Raw genomic sequence first — 20,041 nt, forward strand, 5'->3', positions numbered from 1 at the left:
CCCCCCCCCCACCCCAGGTGCCCAGCACTCCACCTTCTTTAAAACAACCGACACTGATGAGCACGCTCTAGGGTTCAAAGCAGCAATGATTACACCGAGTGCGAACCCCCAGATCTCGAGAACCCTGTGACCAGCACCCCTAAAGCATCGTGGTATCGTTCTTCCGCCTTGCAGATCCTCCTCACGAGCGGGGAAGTGAGTGTGGCCACGCTGGATTTCCTGCTTCGATCTCCGGGGCAGACGGGCGTCACCAGTCCCGTGGGCTTCCTCTCCCATCAGGCCTGGGGTGGCATAAAGGTCAGTAGAAAAGGCCCCTTGAAAAAAGTCAAGTTCTCAGCTCTTGGAGTTTCTCCCCTGACACTTGTCCCCGTGAAGTCGGCGCGGCACTCCTTGGGGGTTAAACACGGGTGCGTGCCTTCACCTGGCCCCCCACAGCAGAGCTCACCCTTCCCGGGCCTGCTGGGAAGGCTGTCAGTGGAACAGGTGCACGCTGGTTCAGGGCTCTGCCCTCAGGATGCGGGGCGACAGGAAGATCCGGGAGCTTCCCTGCCTCAGCCGAGCTGCCTTTCACCTGCCGGCACTGAGGGCTGGACCGCGGGCTCCTCTGTGGGGCCCTCAGGCCGTGTGGGGGTGCTCCAACAGGGCTCCCAGGAACCAGACACCTGCCAGGGCTCTGTTCAGGCACATCCATGCGGGTCCTAACTCAGTGGGGGATGCATCCCAGGCTGGGATTCCTACCGGTTCATAATAGCTCACATTTATTGAGCACCTGAGAAATGCATTTTATTCTCACGTTCACCCGGGACATCGATGTTCTTTATTCACATTTAACGCAAAGCATGTTTTCTTTCCATGTTACGCAGCTGAGTTGGTTGGGATTCTATGAACGTTATTCCACGAAAAGATCACAAAGTATGAGCTCCTTGCTGTAGGGACCATGCCTGCATTGATGTGACACGATGGGTGTGTGATATGATGCTGAGCAGTGACATTGACTGAGCAGTTCCCCCCTGCAGGGTCCGGGCCACCATCCACGTAGGCAGCCGTCGGGTCCACACCTGGATGCTTACACACAGCAGGTGCTGGTGCTTTGGGGACACTGGCATCTACACGAAATTAATCCTCTTTGCGATTATCCATGTTTGTTGCCTGTTATACACAGTTCATAGAACAAAGGACTCTCAAGTGACGGGAGTGGTTCTTTTGCTGTTTACATTTTTTATTAAGTTTTTTAAAATGTTGAGATGATACGAATTCACATGCAATTATAAGAAATAATAGAAATATCCTTCATACCCTGCATCCCTCCGTGGTAACATCTTGCATTCCTATCTTGGAACATACACCCAGGAAATTTCCATTGATACAATCCACTAATCTGAGTCTGATCTCACTAATTTTTTATGTCTGTGTGTGTGTGTGTGTGTGTGTATATGTGTATGTGTATGTTTCACATGTGAAGATTCACCCCGGTCAAGGTACAGAACCCCGGTCAAGGTACCACCAAGGTAGCACCACCCCGGTCAAGGTACAGAAAATTCCATCACTGTAGGGACCCCTATGCTGCCCTTTATGACCACAACAACCTGATCCCTCCCCTACTGCCTCACGCATGGCAACCACTAACCTGTTCTCCGCTTGTACAATTTTGTCCTCCCAAGGACGTTATGTAAATGGAATCCTACAGCATGTAACCTTGGCGGACTGGCTTGTTCACGGAGCATAATTCCCTCGAGAGCCATCCAAGTGGATTCATTTTATAATAGAAGCCCAGAACGTAATATTTATACACACGCTCTCCTCTTCGAAGGAACCATCTTAGGAAATTCGAGGCTAATTTCACTCATGCTGCCTTTGCCCAAAAAATTTTTCTAACTTCTTTTTCAGAGTCCACAGGTATTCTTTGAATCATCTTGAGGGCTGTATCTAAATCAGGATTCATCAAACTTTTTCTGTACAGGGTCACACAGTAAATATTTATGGTTTGAGGGCCAGACTCAGTCACAACTACTCAGCTCTGCCAAAGTCACACGCGATGTGTAAATAAGCGGAAATGGCTGAGTGCCAATAAAACTTTATTTACAAAGACAGGCGTTGGGCCAGATTGGGTCTGCAAGCTATAGTCTGCTGATCCCTGACCTAAACAGCAAAGGTGTGAGTGATTTTCATTTATTAACTGCATTTGTCATTCTGGACCCTGTCTGGCAGATACAAAGAGGAATAATATACTGGAAAAGAAGTAATGAAGAACTCCATTCACAACAATAACCAAAATAACAAAGTTCCAAGATTTCTAAGAAAAATCATAATACATGCAGAGATTTGTGGAGAAAAACCTAGGGTAGCCAAAATACCATTTGCATAGGTAGTTGTTATAAAAACTATTCATGAAATATTTTTTGTTTTTCTATCAAGTCATTGAATTCTGGTGTGTAGTTTTTACACGTACAGCTCATTCTTTTTTTTTTTTTAATCTTTATTTTTGAGAGAGAGAAAGAGAGAAAAAAAAGAGCATGAGCAGGGGAGGGACAGACAGAGAGGGAGACACAGAATTTGAAGTGGGCTCCAGGCTCTGAGCTGTCAGCACAGAGCATGATGCAGGGCTCGAACTCACGGACCGCAAGATCATGACCTGAGCCAAAGTTGGACACTTAACCGACTGAGCCACTCAGGAGCCCCACGTACAACTCATTTCAATTCAGATGTTAACTTTTCATCACAAGCACTGGATATGTATTTAGAGTTCATAAAACTTAGATTTACAATATTGACCTAAGTTGTTAAGAACGTACTTAAAAGTTTTCCAAATTACTAAAGCCAAGTTCCAGCTTCTGAACTTAAATTTAAAAATAATTAAAATTGGGGCAACTGGAATAGCTCAGCAGGAAAAGCATGAGACTTTTGATCTCAGGGTCATGAGTTCGAGCCCTACGTTGGGTGTAAAGTTTACTTAAGTAAATAAACTTAAAAAAAAAAAAACAATAATCAAAATTAAGTGCGATTAAAAATGCAATTCCTCAATCACATGAGCCACATTTCATTGGTTCATTGACTACCTTGATGGACAGTGTGGCCCCAGGGCTGAGAATACCGACTCATAGTCTACTGCCCTTATGGAGGGAATAAATTCTGGAAATCAGTTCTGAATGAGCCCATTTGCAGAACCGGAGTAATGATGGACTGTTTAACACAGGCTCTGGAGCCAGACATTCCTGGGTTCAAGTTCTAGTTGAAGTGTGTGTGGCCTCTGGCACATGATCTCATTCCTCTGAACCTTTCTTTCCTTATCTGCAAAATGGCTATTATAATACCCACCTCCTAGGGCTCCGTTGAACAGATAGTAAATGGTCAGTAAATGGAAGGTACTTGTGATTATAGTTATGGTTATGGCCATGGCATTAGTTTCCTAGAGCTGCTATCACAAAGTACTACAGCCTGGGTCCTCTCGCAGTTCTGGAATCGGGAAGTCTGGAATTAAAATGTCAGCGGCGTCATGGTCCCTCCAGAGTCTCTAGGAGAGGATCCTTCTTTGCCTTTTCCAGCTTCCAGTGGCTCCGGGTATTCCTTGGCTTGTGGCGGCCTCAGTCCATCCCCATGGCCTTCACATGTCATATTCCCTCTGTGTGTCTTGACCTCTTCTGTCCTAAGAACACCAGTTGTACTGGGTTAGGGCCCACCCTGGTGACCTCATCTCATTTTGATCACACCTGCAAAGACCCTACCTCCAACTATAAGGTCACACACAAGTCTGGGAAGTTAGCCCTTCAGCCCATCTTTCTGGGGAACACAGCTCACCCCATAATAGTTATGATTATTAATTACCCGGCTGTGGGGTGTATATATTGCTGTGGTTGATGGGCATCGTGCCTGATGGAACTTGTCCACTGAAGGTGAAACCTTGAGGAACTGTGAGTCTGGAATTCCAGTCCAGCTTGCCTTTCCCTGTGCTATGCCACAGAGCCCTCCGCAGCAAAAGTCATAAAGAATAAATGACTCGAAAGCACACCCTACCACTTTCACTTGACGTTACTCAACTCGAAAGCTCCTGCACCACCCAGTTCCGTTTCTCTTTCCACAAGACGGATTGTTTGCTCCGCTTCGCTTCTCCGTTTGGTTGTGTGGGCTAAGCTCGTCTGGCTGGTCGAAGCCTTTTACAAATGAGCGCTTAGCTTTCTCTCTCATTCTCTGAGTTGCGTTAGGTAGGGCAGCAAAAGGCCACCCCCGTCCCGCTCAAGCACGGGGCAGGATGTCAGCAGGTGGAACAAAATATGATGCGTAGTACACATCACCAAAGCCTTTGATCAGCGCTCCTTTTAAGTGTTGGGTTGAATGTTAGCCTGAAGACATAAATACAACTGCATAGGATATGACTTACCAAACAAAAGTTTTTAGTTCTATCTGATGAGGAAGGTCGCTTGCCTTGTTTCCCCAGAAGAACTAATAATCAGGTAATGAGCGAACTCTTTGAGATAAAAGACTCCTTTTATGATTATCCTTTGTGAGGATGTTTTAAGTCTCACCAAATGCTGAGCCGGAAGGTAATGGCACGTCCCTTTCTCCATTATAAAATCTCTTCGATGATGCACGCCTTTGTCAGAGTCTGAAAGGACCTCTCCCTTCCACTCTGGACGCCAATTTGCACAGTTGTATTTTGCTGCACAGCCCAATGTAATTAGGTTAATTAGTCATTTCCATTTAGCTTATTAGAAGGCTAGAAATCCCTTTGCCTCATTTGGAAGATTAAATGTTGCAATTGTGCTCAACCCAGAGCCTCAAGAAAGCGTGTTTCAGACCCAGTCATGGCAGCTGGGAACGCTGATCAGGGCATAATGTGCTCAGTTTTGTGGTATCGCCCGAGGGGGTAACGGGCCCGCCGAAGGGTTAATGGTGATGCCAGCTGGGAGCAGGGGTGAAGCTGTAAGAAGATGGGAGTCGGTTCCTCAGCCCAGAGAGAAGTAATTACAGTAGCAGCAGCTTTTCGCAGCCTGTCAAGAGCCCTCCTGCTGGCGGCCCAGATGTCAAACTTTATTAATTGAGCACTTGCTAAGCGCCAGGCAGCCTGCTAGTTCCAAGGCTTTCAGAGATGCCTAAGAAAGTCCTTGCCCGCAGGGAACTCACAGTCTTGCGGGAGTGACAGGCAAGTAAGCCAGGTAAGGGGATTCAGTAACTGCAGGAACCCCAAGGAAGCAGCAGGGAGGGCGTTACTGTCTTCAAAGCACTCGTTTCTACATTAGAATGTGAGCAACGGTATTGCATGGCCTCATTATCCAAGTGGGAAAATCAAAGCCCACAGTCTCTAAGTCGCAAGAGGCTTGTGGGGCGGTGGTGCTGGGACCAGAGCCTTGCACTCCTGGCTCCCCCTTCCCCGTGCTACACACCACTCCCCCTGGCCCCCACCTCTCAATAGAGTGACATGCACCCCCTGCTTAGTGGCCAAGGTCAAGTGGGGCAGGGGGTGGGGGGGGGACACAGAGCCCGTGTGAAAGGGCACGTGAAGACAGGACCTGTGTTCGTCCACATGGGAAATGGGACTTGGCAAGCCCAGACTAAGGGTCTATGTCCTTCTCTAGCTTTACCTGCCCCGGGTCACCCGTAAGACCCCTCTGCTGCTGACACACTGCTTTCTGACAGGCCCCCCCTCCCCTTTCCAGACTTTGACTCTCCTTGACCCCACCCCATTAAATGCCCTTCCCTTTTCTCTCCCTCCATCTCTGCCCAACAGAATTCTACTTACATCCGAAGGCCTCCGTCATCTGTCCTTTCTCCTTAACTTAGGACTGCAAGTTCCTTGAAGGCGTGTGTCCTTTTTTTTTTTTTTTTTTTACCTTTGTACCCCCAAGTGCCTGGCATGAAGCATTCAATAAATGTTGAATGGATGGATGGATGGATGGATGGACGAACAGATGAATTCAAATAGCAAGAAGGTATTGGGATACTTAAAATTCATGGCATTGTGGTAGATGCTTTGGACATACTCTACCTTTTAATCTCATGGAAGAGACCAAATGTATAAGCAGAGTCAAGTAATAATGGAAAGAACTGCAGAAAAGTGTCCAAGTGACTAATGTTTATGTGGGCATTCTCAAGGAATGGGATGGGATGAACCACCACCCAAAATTTGGTTTTGACATCAAGACTGATGATGCCACGCACATACCAAGAGAGTATTAAAAAATGTATTACTCACATGGCATCTGGGTGGCTCAGTCGGTTAAGCATCCAACTTCAGCTTAGGTCATGATCTTATGGTCTGTGGGTTCGAGCCCCACGTCGGGCTCTGTGCTGACAGCTCAGAGCCCGGAGCCTGCTTCGGATTCTGTGTCTCCCTCTCACTCTGCTCCTCCCCCGCTCACGCACTTGCCCTCTCTCTGTCTCTCTCTCAAAAATGAATAGGGGCGCCTGGGTGGCGCAGTCGGTTAAGCGTCCGACTTCAGCCAGGTCACGATCTCGCGGTCCGTGAGTTCGAGCCCCGCGTCAGGCTCTGGGCTGATGGCTCAGAGCCTGGAGCCTGTTTCCGATTCTGTGTCTCCCTCTCTCTCTGCCCCTCCCCCGTTCATGCTCTGTCTCTCTCTGTCCCAAAAATAAATAAAAAAATTAAAAAAAAAATGAATAAACATTAAAAACCAAATTTGAAAATGGCTTGAGAGAGCCAAGGAAGGAGACCACTTTGGTTTTTGTTTTTTTTGTTTTATTTATTTGTTATTATTATTTTTTTTTAGTAGTTTAAGGTTGGGGCAGGGGTGAGTATTTCTGTATGTGAGCAGGGGTTTACAGGGTTCGGCTTCCCTCCAGCACCCGAGAAGGGAGTACCAAGACTTACTTATCAGCTTGCCTGGATGTGGAGGAGAAGAAGAAGGTGTGGGGTGGTGGCAGGGGAGTGGATAAGGCTTTAAAGCTGTCAGCTACCAAACATCTGAACCTTGAATCAGACCCTTTGTTAAAGATTTCAACACTGTGAGTAGTTCAAGTAACCCACGCAAGAAGGATGGGAAGGCTCTGTGTTTCTCTGTGAGAGAGGAGGTACCTGAGAGAGGTTGCTGATTATGAACAGGACTGTAACAACATGTAGAATCTTACCACATGCTAATTGTGACCAGCACAAGAAAAGGAAGGAGTGGGATTTGGGGGAGGAGAGATCAAGGATCTCTCGCATGATGAAAGTAGTGTAGACAAAGAGTTGAGTTGGGAATGAGTCCGGCACAGTTCCAGGGTTGGGCACTGATACTCTTGGACAGAGTAGGAGGGGAGAAGGACACCCGGTTCCCCAGATGGATCGGAAGGAAACGCTAGATGAAAACGTTTGATTACTAAGTTGCGTATTTGGACTTAGTCCTTATTGGAAGCAGGCAACTCAGGGAAATTTCAGTGTTGGCATTCACACAAAGTCAGTATCTAGAGGCACCTTGAGGGAGAACTTGAGTTGCCAGCAGAATGAGTATTGAGATAAAAGGAAGGAGTCAGAGACTTGAAATGTCTGGGCTCCGTGAACAGAAAAGTCCTGGTATCTTTTCTTGTCCCTCTTCCCAATCAATACCCTGCAGGAAGGTGCAGTTCAATGTGCTACTGATAATAATCCACTTTATTTGCTGACCCTTGCACACTATTAGTACAGTTTGCTGAGGCGACTTGATCAAAACACCTCCTTTTCCTTGAGCTTACCTGGGGGGAAGATCCAAGATTCCAGACGCGAGTATGAACGAGACAGAATTACGTCTATACTCGTATCTCGTTCCTTGACACCTTCCCCCCCGCCCCCAACGCAATGAAAACTATAGCTTTCTGGAGAAACTGTATTTCACAGCAAGATCCTCCAAAATGTCACAGGCACTTTCATCAATGGAAGAATTCTGTAATCTGGATCGAGACATTGAGGGATCCGCCAAGAGTTGGAAGAAGTTTGTGGAATCGGAATGTCCTGAGAAGGAGAAGTTTCCACAGGAGTGGAAGGACAAGACAGCCCTGCAGCGCCTCTGTATGATGAGAGTCATGCGGCCTGACCGGATGACCTACGCCATACGGTACGGGACAGGGGACAGTGGGGAGCCCCAGGCTGGGCGTGGGGCAGTCTTGACGTGGCCAGATTGACAGAGCTGAGCACAAAGGTCATGTGTTTCTGTCACAGGGGTCTTGGTACCAACATCCAAAATCCAGTAAGGCCTGTTGCCCTGTGTCTGCCATGTATTTTCTTAATAGCTAAGTGGACAACTTGGAAAGAGGTGAGCCCATCCATATCAGCATTGAGAAGGCCGCTGGTCACATCTGTTGTGCTGGGAGATGATGGTACCCAGAGAAGAGCTGGAAGGATCACCCATAGCAGGAAGAACGTCTCTCCGACCGCAAAGAAGGGAGACAGCGATATTTGTGCCTTTAGCTGAGGTGGTAGGGTGATGGTGGAAAATTGAGAACTGTGTCTAATGACGTCTGTGTTCATCAGTTGAGTCTGTGCGTGAGAGGAGGTGGCAGGGTTAGAGACTTGAGAAGGGCGCAGAGTTTGAAATAGAATCTGTGACAAGTGGGAGAGAAGACCCACCAGGGAAACCCAAAGAATTCTGAGCAGCATTGAGAGCCCACCTAGTTAAGATCATGTATTTACAATGGCACCTGTCTTCATCAATGGTTTCCTGTGGCAACGTCCAACCACCCAGGTGTAGATTCAGAGTTAAGTTAGTCTGGAGCACAGCCTGGGGCTGGGTGGTGGGAACAAGAATTCTTGAGGTGGGCAGTAATGGTATTGGCATGATGAAAGTGTTCTAATTCTGGATTATGGTGAAGGCTGTACAATTCAGTAAACTTATTAACAATTATTGAATACTACACTTAAAATCGACAAATGTTATGCTATCAATTATACCCCAAGACGTTTTTTAGTTTTTTTCAAGGTTATAGGCCATGGAGTCTACACTGGATAGGAAAGAGGAGAAGAGCGTAAGGGGACGGTTAAGAAACAAAACAGAGAAGCCACAGTGCTGAAAATCCTCCATTTGTGGTGGCACCAACACAGGGAAGGAACAGGTGGAATAAGGGTCAGTTGCTAAATCGCTGACGGAAGGTTTTCGGCAGAGAGTGGAATGTTTCCATTGAAGGTTTCAGATGTAGACAAAGCCCTTCAGTAATGACAGGATAAAATGTGGCCACAAAACCAGGTGGCTGAATTGAGGAAAAAATGAAGACAGAGGAACTGGAAGATTATCCATGTGGATGTTGATGTCACTCAGGCTGGTGGAGAGAAGGTCCGTGAGCCAAGCGTTCAGGGTAGAGCGACAAGTGGAACAGTAGATGACGTCAATGTGCAGGGGATGTGGTGATGCATCATGGGGAATGGAGAGTCCACGGAGCCTCGAGAATGGAGAAGTCATGGTTTGCAAAGAGTAATCATCAGTGAGGAGAACCATGATCCCACCTCACCGTCCTGAGATATAGGTCAGAGGTAGGAGAATGAACCCCACTGTGGAGACTACAAGGAAGCAGTGTCCTTGGGGAAGAGTTAAGGCCAAGAGTTGGGCCAGATGGTCAACCAAGTGGTTGCAGGTGAAAGGTTTGTTCGGCGGAAGACAGGGCAGTGGGGAAAGGAACATTGACGAGTGGAGTAGGATGAAAGGAAATAGACATTGATAGAGTATGACAGCACAGGAAAGCAGAGGGCCTTGCATCTTGAGCTGAGATAGAGGACCGAGACAGAAGACCACAGGGATACGGAGTGTGGAGGGTCCAGCTGCCTGCAAGCTTTCTGAAAGCATTGATCTTGGTGGCGTTCCAATGGACGGTGGTGATGTCACGGGACATCCAAGCTTCACAGAGAAGGTGACAGTGGCCTGGATGTATGAGGATTCAGAAAGAGCCCTGATCTAGGACAGCGGGCCAGCCATGGTTGTGCATGTTGACTTAACAATGAGGCACCTGGAAGTTGGTCTCACCTCTGTGACTACCACGCCCATGACCTTGAGTGCATCCTTCCATATCTATACGCCTCCATTTCTCAAGTGTTTGCTATTTTGTGACTGACATACACATGCACTTCTTTTCTGGCAGAGATTTTGTTGAAGAGAAGTTGGGAAGCAAGTACGTGGCGGGAAGAACGCCAGACTTTGCAGCCTCGTTTGAGGAATCAGGACCAGCCACACCCATGTTTTTTATCCTGTCTCCAGGCGTGGACCCCCTGAAAGATGTGGAAAATCAAGGTGAGAAAAACTCATCTTAGGGGTGCCTGGGTGGCTCAGTCACTTAAGTGTCCAACTTCAGCTCAGGTCATGATCTTGTGGTTCATGAGTTCGATCCCCGCATCAGGCTCTGTGCTGACAGCTCAGAGCCTGGAGCCTGCTTCAGATCCTGTGTCTCCCTCTCTCTCTGCCCCTCCCCCACTCACACTCTGTCTCTCTCTACCTCTCAAAAATAAACAAAGATTGAAAAAAAGAAATAGAAAAAGACAAACTCATCTTGGAGCCAAGGCCGCACCTGCCCCGTGAACTTCCACTCTTTGCATCCGGCAGTCTCTCTTCTCTAGACCCCAAGTTCACGAGGCAGTACTCAGTATTTGCTAACATACAGAAATCAGGGTCCTTGGAAACCAACACCAGGGGATTATCACCAGAGAAGGGACCATCCAGGGTGGGACACGGTAGAGTCCTGAGGACACTGGCAGGGTCCTGAGGAGACCTTGCCCTGCCACCCACCCATCTCTCACCGCACCCCCACCCCACCCCACCCCAACTTACTTGGGCCGGAGCAATCTTTCTGAAACACAGGTCTCACCCTGCTCTTCACGGCCTCTGATTGCCCTGAGAAGAAAGTCCAAACTCCTTAATGTGTCTCACAGGGAACTTCCTCCTCCCGTCCCTCCCTATTTCTCCAGCTTGCTTCCCAGCATTAGTTTCCTGTCGCTGCTGTAATGAAATACTACAAACCTGGAGGCTTGAAACAACACTAATTTATTATTTTACAGTTCTGGAGATCAGAAATCATAAATGGGTCTTACCGCCTCCCTCTTTTCCTTATAAGAACTCCTATGATTATATTGAGCCCACTTGGATAATCCAGGATAACCTCCCCATCTTGAGGGCCTTAATTTACTCACATTGTAGAGTCCCCTCTGCTGAGGATTAGGACGTGGACATCCTTGGGGGTCCATCATTCTGTCCACATTTCCCTACTCGCCTCTTTTGCATTCTACATGGCAGCCATTTCATTCTCCCAAGCCTGCCATTTCCCTTCCTGGATCCCCTTCACCAGGCTAGCCTCTATTCATCCTTCAGACACCAATTTCAATGTCACCATCTCCAGGAAGACCTACTTGGCTTTCAAGGTCCTTGGTTCCCCCTCCCATGTGCTCCTAGAGTGCCCTTCTTTACGTACATCACCTTGTACTTGTCTAGTGACTGCTGTGTCTTCGTGAGAGGGTGAGAGCTCCTTGGGAACAGGTGTCCTTTTCGCCGGAGTGTCCCCACTTCCTAGGACGGTGAGGGGTACTAAAGAAATATGTACGTTCGATGAAAGAATGAGCAAATGAACGACTAATCAAAACCATCACACTGGCCAAACGACACCATTCTGCAAAGTTAAATAAAGACCCGACAGGTTGGAACCAGCTCCAAGAGCAGTCCACTCGTTTACACAGTGAGAGAACTCTACAGCATGCCTAGTGTTGGGGGGTGGTTGAGAAGAAGCTAACTGGGGTCCTAAAGAATGGATAGGGTCTACAGCAGGGAAAGAATTGTCTTATTCACTAATTTTATGTGTATGTGTGTTTCTGTAGTCTCCTGATAATTTCAAGTGACACTTGCACATTTTTAAAATACAGTAAAACCTTGGGCTGCAAGTAACCTGCTCTGCGAGGGTTCCACAAGACAAGCAAACATTTCTAATAATTTTTAACTTGAGAAAAGAGCCATGTCTTGTAATGCAAGTAGCACATGACGTCGAACGTCACATGATCACAACTGAGCCAATGGGTTTTGAAATTCGCTTTGATATACGAGTGCTTTGGATTACAAGTATGTTTCCAGAACAAATTATGCTTGCAAAGGTTTTACTGTATAGATAATACAGACTTTAAAATGAAAACCAACATTTCCTGGCTCCAGTCCTTCCCATACCCCGTCTCCCTTTTCAGACACATTTTGTTTTGTTTTGTTTTGTTTTGCTTTATTATTTTATCTTATTTTAATTTAATTTATTTTATTTTACTTTATCTTATCTTATTTTTGCCTATTTCTAAATTTAGTTCTGGGAACTGCTTCTCTATTTCCTACTCATCTTCCGCCCATTTCTTCACTGGATTATTTGGTTTTGGGGTGTTGAGTTTGATAAGTTCTTTACAGATTTTGGACACTAACCCTTTATCCGATATGTCATTTGCAAAGATCTTCTCCCATTCTGTCAGTTGCCTTTTAGTTTTGCTAATTGTTTCCTTCGCTGTTCAGAAGCTTTTTATTTTGATGAGGTCCCAATAGTTTATTTTTGTTTTTGTTTCCCTTGCCTCTGGAGACGTATTGAGGAAGAAGTTGCTGCAGCTGAGGTCAAAGAGGTTTTTTCCTGCTTTCTCCTCTAGGGTTTTGATCGTTTCCTGTCTCACATTCAGGTCCTTCATCCATTTTGGGTTTATTTTTGTGTTTGGTGTAGGAAAGTGGTCCAGGTTCATTCTTCTGCATGTCGCTGTCGAGTTTTCCCAGGACCATTTGCTGAAGAGACAGTCTTTATTCCATTGGATATTCTTTCCTCCTTTGTCAAAGATTAGTTGGCCATACGTTTGTGGGTCCATGTCTGGGTTCTCTATTCTGTTCCATCGATCTGAGTGTCTGTTTTTGTGCCAGTATCCTACTAATCTATCACTAGTTTTAAGTTGATCAATTCTAGATATCTATTTATTCCCTGATATAAAAAATAAGAATTTGGCTCCCACTGATGCCCACTAGGACTCTCTACTTTCTACCACATTTTTAACAGCTTTACTGAGATATAATTCACACGCTATATTCACCCACTTCAAGTATACAATTCAAAGTTTGCTTATATTTTTACAAGGCCATGTGACCATCACCACACTCTAATTTTAGCAAATTTGTGTCTCTCTGCACCCCCCCCCAAAATTCTAGATCTCTTAGTGAGCACTTCTGTTCCATCTTATGTCCTCCCGAGTCCACCACCAATTTACTTTCTGGCTCTAAAAATGTGCCTGTTTTGAACATCTCCTAGAAATAAAATCATATACTATAGGGTCTTTTGTTGCTGGTTTGTTTTACTTAGCATAATATTTTCAAGGCCCATCCATGTTTTTGCCGTAGCATGTTGATGGCATGAGCCATCAACATAGAATGTCTTGCCATTTGTTAAGGTCTTCTTTAATTTCTTTGATTAATATTTTGTAGTTTGGGGTGTAAAGTCTTGCATTTTTTTAATTGAATAATAGTTAACCTGCAGGGTTATATTCGTTTCAGGTGTATAACATGTATATTTTTGTATATTGATCTTCTATCCTGCAACCTTGCTGAACTTGTTTATTAGTTCCAATAATGTTTGTGAATTCCTTGGGTTTGTTTGTTTTTGTTTTTGTTTTTGTTTTTAGATACAAGTTTATGTGATCTACGAATAGAGGTAGTTTTACTTCTTCCTTTCCAATCTGGATGGCTTTTTATTTCTTCATCTTGCCTAACTGACCTGGCTAAAATTTCCAGCACAATATTAAGTCGAAATGGCAAGTTTGGACATCCTTGGCTTGTTCTAGATCTTAGGGAATATTCATTCAATCTCCACCAGTAAGTATGATGTCAACCGTGGGGTTTTTACAGATACCCTTCATCAGATTGAGCAAGTTGCCTTCTAGTTTGTTGAATTTTTTTTTCCTTTATCATGAAAAGGTGTTGGGTTTTATCAAATGTTTTTTCTGTATCCATTGAGATGATATCGTTTTGTTGTTTATTCTATTGAGATACTACGTGAATTGATTTTTGGAAATTAAACTAACCTTGCATTCTTGAGATCTCACCTGATCCTGGGTTATAATCCTTTGTATATATTGCTAGATTCAATTTGCTAATATGTCTTTGAGGATTTTTACATATATATTCGTAAGAGATGCTGACCTGTTGTTTTCTTTCCTTGTGAGGTCTTTGTTTTGGGTATGAGGATATAACTAGTGACTAGTGACAACTGATTTGGGAAGTGTTCCTTCCTCTTCTATTTTTTTGGAAGATTTTTATGAAAGACTGATATTACTTCTTCATGTTTGATAGAATTTAGTGGTGAAGTCACCTGGGCCTGAGCTTTTCTTAATGGGAAGTTTTTGAATCACTAGCTTAATGGACGGTGGGAGGGACAGGAGCGTGGGTGATGGGTATTGAAGAGGGCATCTTTTGGGATGAGCACTGGGTGTTGTATGGAAACCAATTTGACAATAAATTTCATATTTTGAAAAAATAAATAAATAATAAAAATTTAAAAATAAAACAAAACAAAACAAAAAAGACACCAGAGAATTCTTCTTTGACAGGCATAGACTAAGACAAAAGGAGTTATGTGATCACTAGCCATATATTCAGAAGAGTTTAGACAATACAGCGTTTTGTTATATTTCATGAATTCATAGGACCCAAAGAAGCTAATACAGTAGAACAATAGCTGACGTATCAGGTTTTTCAGTCAGACTATCAGTTGCTGACAGGTTGCCAAACTGCCTTTGGCCTGGCTCTGAATCCACATCAGGCAAAGTATTAAAATGATCATTTCCATTTAACTTCGAAAGTCCTGGCTTATCTGAAAGATAAATCAAAATCAAATGTGGCCTGTGCATCTGATGGCAGAATTACTGAGCTGGCTCTGTGACTGAGGTATCTAGACAGTGGGGAGGACATTTAACAAGAGGAGAGGGGAATGCTCTATGAAATTTATTTGAATTATTCTATGTCAGCCCATAGTTGGTATCTTAGTTTCCTAGGACTGCCACAAATTACCAAAGACTGAGCTTAGAAGTCCAAAATCAAGGTGCCAGCAAGGTTCTGGAGGCCTGAGAGCGAGCCTGCTCCATGCTTCTCCCCTAGCTCCTGAAAGTTATCAGCCATCTCTGATATTTCTTGCCTTGTGGCTACCTCATTCCCATCTTTGCTTCCATTGTCACGTGGCCGCCTTCTCCCTGCACATCCTGTCTTTACGTGGCATTCTTCTCTGTGTGTGTCTGTGTCCAGATTTCTGTCACCTTATGAAAATACCAGTCAGGTTAGGATCTACCCTAGTGACTTCAACTTAACTTGATTACATCTGCAAAGACCCTATTTCCAAATAAGGTGACATTCACAGGCCCCGAGGGCTAAATTAGCATTTCGCTATATCTTTTGGGAAGACACTAGCCAAGCAATAACAGGTGATGGAAGTTGCTAATTGCTGAAGAGAATTTAGTGTCCATCAGGTTCTGCCCTGCATCTGAGCATTTTCATTCCTTAGATAAGGAGGGCAAACATGTTTAACCTTTGGATCTCGGTCCTTAAAATAAAAAACCCACAATAACACGTCCCAGCCCCTTCTGTATCTTAAAAGCAGACAGGAAGTTTGGTTTGAGGCTATTAGCTTCCAGAGTTACAAATGGAAGCTAGAAGGTAAATGACAGTGACACACAGGTAAAATGGTTCTTCCTACCCCCCATCCTTTAGGGAAAAAAAGCAATTAGAATTTAAAAATTGCTCATGGAGAGTATAAGATGTATTTATCTGTTTGTTCATTTCTATCATGGATCAGCAGTGGTGGTCCACATGCCATATCTGATTGCTGCCTGTTTTGTCAATAAAGTTTTACTGGAACACACACACACACACACACACACAAAAGAATCACTAGCTTAATGTCTTTGCTTATTATATATCTATTCCAATTTTCTGCTTCTCCTTGAGTCAGTTTTGGTATTTGTTTTTAGGAATGGGTCCATTTTATCCAATTATCTAATTGGTTTGCAAACTCCCAAATACTGATAGCTATATTAAAATGTTGACTTCCTCTATGGGCTATGTTCACTTTAACAGTGTTAGTGAAACTTAATTTTTTATTCCGTGATTTCTAGATACTTTCTCTTGACTTCCCTCTGTGTAAGCTGAGATTTCAGTTTTCCAGCTCGCTTCAGCTGCACCTTAAGTTTTTCGTAGACAAGGATGAATATATATTCATTCTAATGTTACCATCATTCATGTTGTTCATGCTTAGTCTACAAGTTAACTGTAATATTTGAAAACTGATACATGGGGCACCTGGGTGGCTCAGTCGGTTAAGCGGCCAACTTCGGCTCAGGTCATGATCTCGCGGTCCGTGAGTTCGAGCCCCGTGTCGGGCTCTGTGCTGACAGCTCAGAGCCTGGAGACTGTTTCGGATTCTGTGTCTCCCTCTCTCTGACCCTCCCCCGTTCATGCTTTGTCTCTCTCTGTCTCAAAAATAAATAAACGTTAAAAAAAATTAAAAAAAAAAAAAAGAAAACTGATACATAGGGTTTATGTCATAGTTAATAAATACATATTCTTCACTGAAGAGGCATGTAAATATGCTAGGATTACATATCCTTCTTCATGGATCCAATGTCCTAATCTCTAGGGGTCTCTCAAAGAATGTTCTCAGCAAGGAGTTTCAAAGTCATATCAAATTTCAGTTTGCTTCCTACTTAGATGAAGATTTTCTCGAAGAGCTTTTAGTTTTTCATGGAGTTTCTGAATGTCTTTTCCTTGTTCTTGGAAGAAGAAATAAATGCCCCCTCTGCCATTATCACTAATATCTCACACTTCTTATTTATTGTATGAATTGAATAGAATCCCCGTTATCTATATAGAATCTAATAGAATCCAGTGTTATTTTTCTTGAAAATGCTCTACCTAGGGCCCACTTCTGTTCTAAAAGAGATAAGTTACACTGTGGCTTTCTAGGCAAGTCCCACCCTGGGACTTATTTTCTTTATATTCTAGTTTAGTTCTATCATTTTTGTATCCTGCGTCTTTCATTTTCAGTTTTCACCCCAGTTTTGCTAGCATATGCCATCAGAAAAGAGTCGTGGGAAGTAAAATTTCATAATCCTTGGCTGTCTAAAAAGGCTTTAATTTTGCCCCTATACTTGTTTGGTAGTTTTGCTAAGTGCAAAATCATTTGTACTCAGAATGTGTCCACATCGCTCGACTGTCTTCAGGAAGTCGGTTATGTTTGGTTGAGATCATATGCCAGTAGGGTGCTGTTCTCTTCTTTGTTGGTTACCTGTGTCTATTCCTTGGAAACTTTAGGATTATCTCTCTACCTCCTGTTCTGAAATTCCAAGAGCTGCGTTTGGTGTGGGTTTTTTCCATTCATCTGCTCAGCGTTCGCCGTGCCATTTCAAGTGGAAAAGTCCTAGTGTTCTCTATCTCTGGAAATTTTGCTCTGTCGTTGTCAGTAAGTACCGCTACCATTCACCAAGTTGGCCATGCCAGAAGTGTTGGAATTGGTCACAGCAACACTCCCTCTGCCGCCCACCACATTAATCCTATGGATTCTGCCTCCTAAATCCATGTGAGACTGGTCTCAGTGTTTCTGTCCTCATTGTTGCCTCCCTGGTCTGAGTCACCGTCGTCTCACTTGGACTGTCCCAGGGGCCCCCTAACCCATTTTCTGTTCTTCACCCCCTGCCTGCAATCTTTTGCCAATCTCTGCAGCCAAAGGCATCTTGCTAAATCTCACATCCGACTGTGTCAGTCTTCTCCTTAAAACTCTCTGGTGGCTTCCCATTGTTCTTAAGGTAAAGTCCAGTACCACTGACATGGTCCGTGGGGCCTGCATGGACTGGCCTTCGTGCCAAGCCTTGGATCTCACCTTCCCCCAAGCTCACTCTACTCCAGACCCACAGCCCTTGTAGATCGTGAGCCTTCCTGACCTAGGGCAGTGTTACAAGAGGTTTCTTTTATCTGAACTCTTTCTCCCCAGCAATTCAAGAGCCCGGTGCCTACTCACCCTGCAGGTATCAGCCTCTCCTGACCTCCCTGCAAGGCCGTTGGTCCCCTGCCATACATATCTTTGCCTCGGAGCATGCCTACCTGCGTGTCACCAAGATCCTTCAGGTCAAGGACCAGGACCTGTTGCTTACCGTTTTGGAACAGCACCTAAAAGCATAACTAGCAGAGAAAAGGTGCTCCGTAAATACTTGTTGAATGAATCAACAAATAAATGAGTAAATATCATAAGAACTGTTGTCACAGCTAAGTTATTCCCGAGTTTCACCCTTTTATAGAGTCCTGCATTCCTTCTGGCTTCCGGAGGCTTTATTCCTTTCATATTGACAGATCTAGTTTCCTCGTTTTCACTCAATCTTTCCCTTTTCGGAAGCTTTTATATACCCTGCAAATGAGCAATTTCCTACTGTTCTTTGCCAATTGACCTCTGTCTGTTGCATCATGTGCTTTGAAGCTTTCTGTCATTTCAGGGAAGCTGACCCCGCCCTGGTCCATATTGGTGATTTGTTTCTGAATACATTATCTCAGCTCTGCCCTTGGCTTCATCTTCACACCTTTCCTTACTAGGAGCAATATTGCCGTTCATCACCTCGAGATTACTTACGCACCTGTGCCTCCTCTCTCTCTCCCTTCCTTCTTGCCTCATTGATGGCTTGATTTATTTCCTAATTCACCAATTTAGAACACATACTCTGGCGACAGCCATGCTTTCTGCATCTTGGATGGAATCAGACTGCCTGACGGGCTCCTGTTCTCAAGTTTGCAGTCTGCATGACTGACTCACACTTTCCTTTCTCTCCCCAGCCCCAACTTATTAAGTAAACTTGCTGCCTCTATGCTTGGGCAGAGCCCGTGTACCAGACAGTTCACTGTTTTACTCCACTTAGGCTCTTACAGAGCTTGGCATCCTTCCCCATTTTCGAGTTTGTGATTTATGTGCTTAACCCCTTCATTTCTCTATCCCTTTGTTTCAACATGACCGTTCTTTTTTTTTTTTAATGTTTATTTCTTTGGGGGGTGGGGAGGGGCAGAGAGGGAAGGAGAGAATCCCAAGCAGGTTCCGCACCATCAGCACAGAGCCCGATGCGGGGGTCCATCTCACGAGCCATGAGATCATGACCTGTGCCAAAATCAAGAGTTGGGCGCTTCGCTGACTGAGCCACCCAGGTGCCCCTCAGTATGGCAGCTCTTAGTACTGGAGAGGGTTTTAAAAGTTCAGAGTCAACCGGAAGATTTGTTGCCTCAGCCCCCTTCCACCACAGCCCCTCATCCCCGCCCCAGGCGCGTAGACCCACAGACAAAGTTCTGCGTAGAGTTTAGGAGCTCTCCAGCCCCTAAAGCTCATCCACTGACCCTTGACCAGAAATCTGTGCTCTTCTGGCACCTTTGTGGCTCTTAGTCTCCTCTAGGATTTTCCTTCCTCAATAATTTTGAAGGAGGAGGGGAGGGGGGAAGTCAATTCACTTTTCTTGGCCTCCGTTTCAACACAAAAGCCAGGACCATCCACCCCCACTGTTTTTCTTCTTGCCTTGTCAGATGAATCCTTGAAAGTGCTTTGATGTAACACTCTTTCTCTTCTCTTTCCTCATCACCTCCTTCCTGAATGAGCCATACTTCTCGATTTGCACATGAGCTCGTGCCTTTGCTTCTTTTAAAAGCAATCCGCCATTTTTTTTTCCAATCACCTGTTTTACCTGCCTCCTAGGGCCGCTGTAGGATGAAAATGAAACCTAAGACGTGTAAAGACTTTGCAATGTCAACAGTACGGTAGCATTGTAAGGCATTATAATGGAGATGATAATCCATCTGTCCTTTGAGGCACCTCGGTTGGCTCCTTCCTGTATGGCCTTTGGAAGCACAGCTTTGTCCTTGGTCCTTCCAACCCAAGACTCCCCTTCACTCCCAACCCAGGGCTCCCAACCCAGGACTCCCCTTTCCACCCTAACACACAGGCATCTTCTCTGGTCTTTCACTTGACTCTAGCACGATCTTGCTCTGTCTGTGTGCTCCTTTGTTCAGTTACATGGCTTTACCAAATATTTCGGTTATTTCCGTGTTGTGGTCAGGAAGAAGACGTATCTACCACCTCTGCCTCCCGCTGCTTC

The 20,041-nt window shown here is 45.0% G+C and overlaps 1 protein-coding gene across 1 annotated transcript in view; it reads left to right on the forward strand.

Moving 5' to 3' along the window:
- Positions 1–20,041, forward strand: part of DNAH9 (dynein axonemal heavy chain 9) — a 333,822-nt gene that overhangs the window by 268,411 nt on the left and 45,370 nt on the right. The window contains exons 59-61 of the mRNA XM_042917480.1: positions 175–297; positions 7,825–8,018; positions 10,030–10,178. Of these exons, the coding sequence (XP_042773414.1) occupies positions 175–297; positions 7,825–8,018; positions 10,030–10,178 (466 nt within the window). The remainder of the gene's footprint in view (positions 1–174; positions 298–7,824; positions 8,019–10,029; positions 10,179–20,041) is intronic.

Source organism: Panthera leo, chromosome E1 (genome assembly GCF_018350215.1).
Source record: "Panthera leo isolate Ple1 chromosome E1, P.leo_Ple1_pat1.1, whole genome shotgun sequence".
Classification (NCBI taxonomy): domain Eukaryota; kingdom Metazoa; phylum Chordata; class Mammalia; order Carnivora; family Felidae; genus Panthera; species Panthera leo.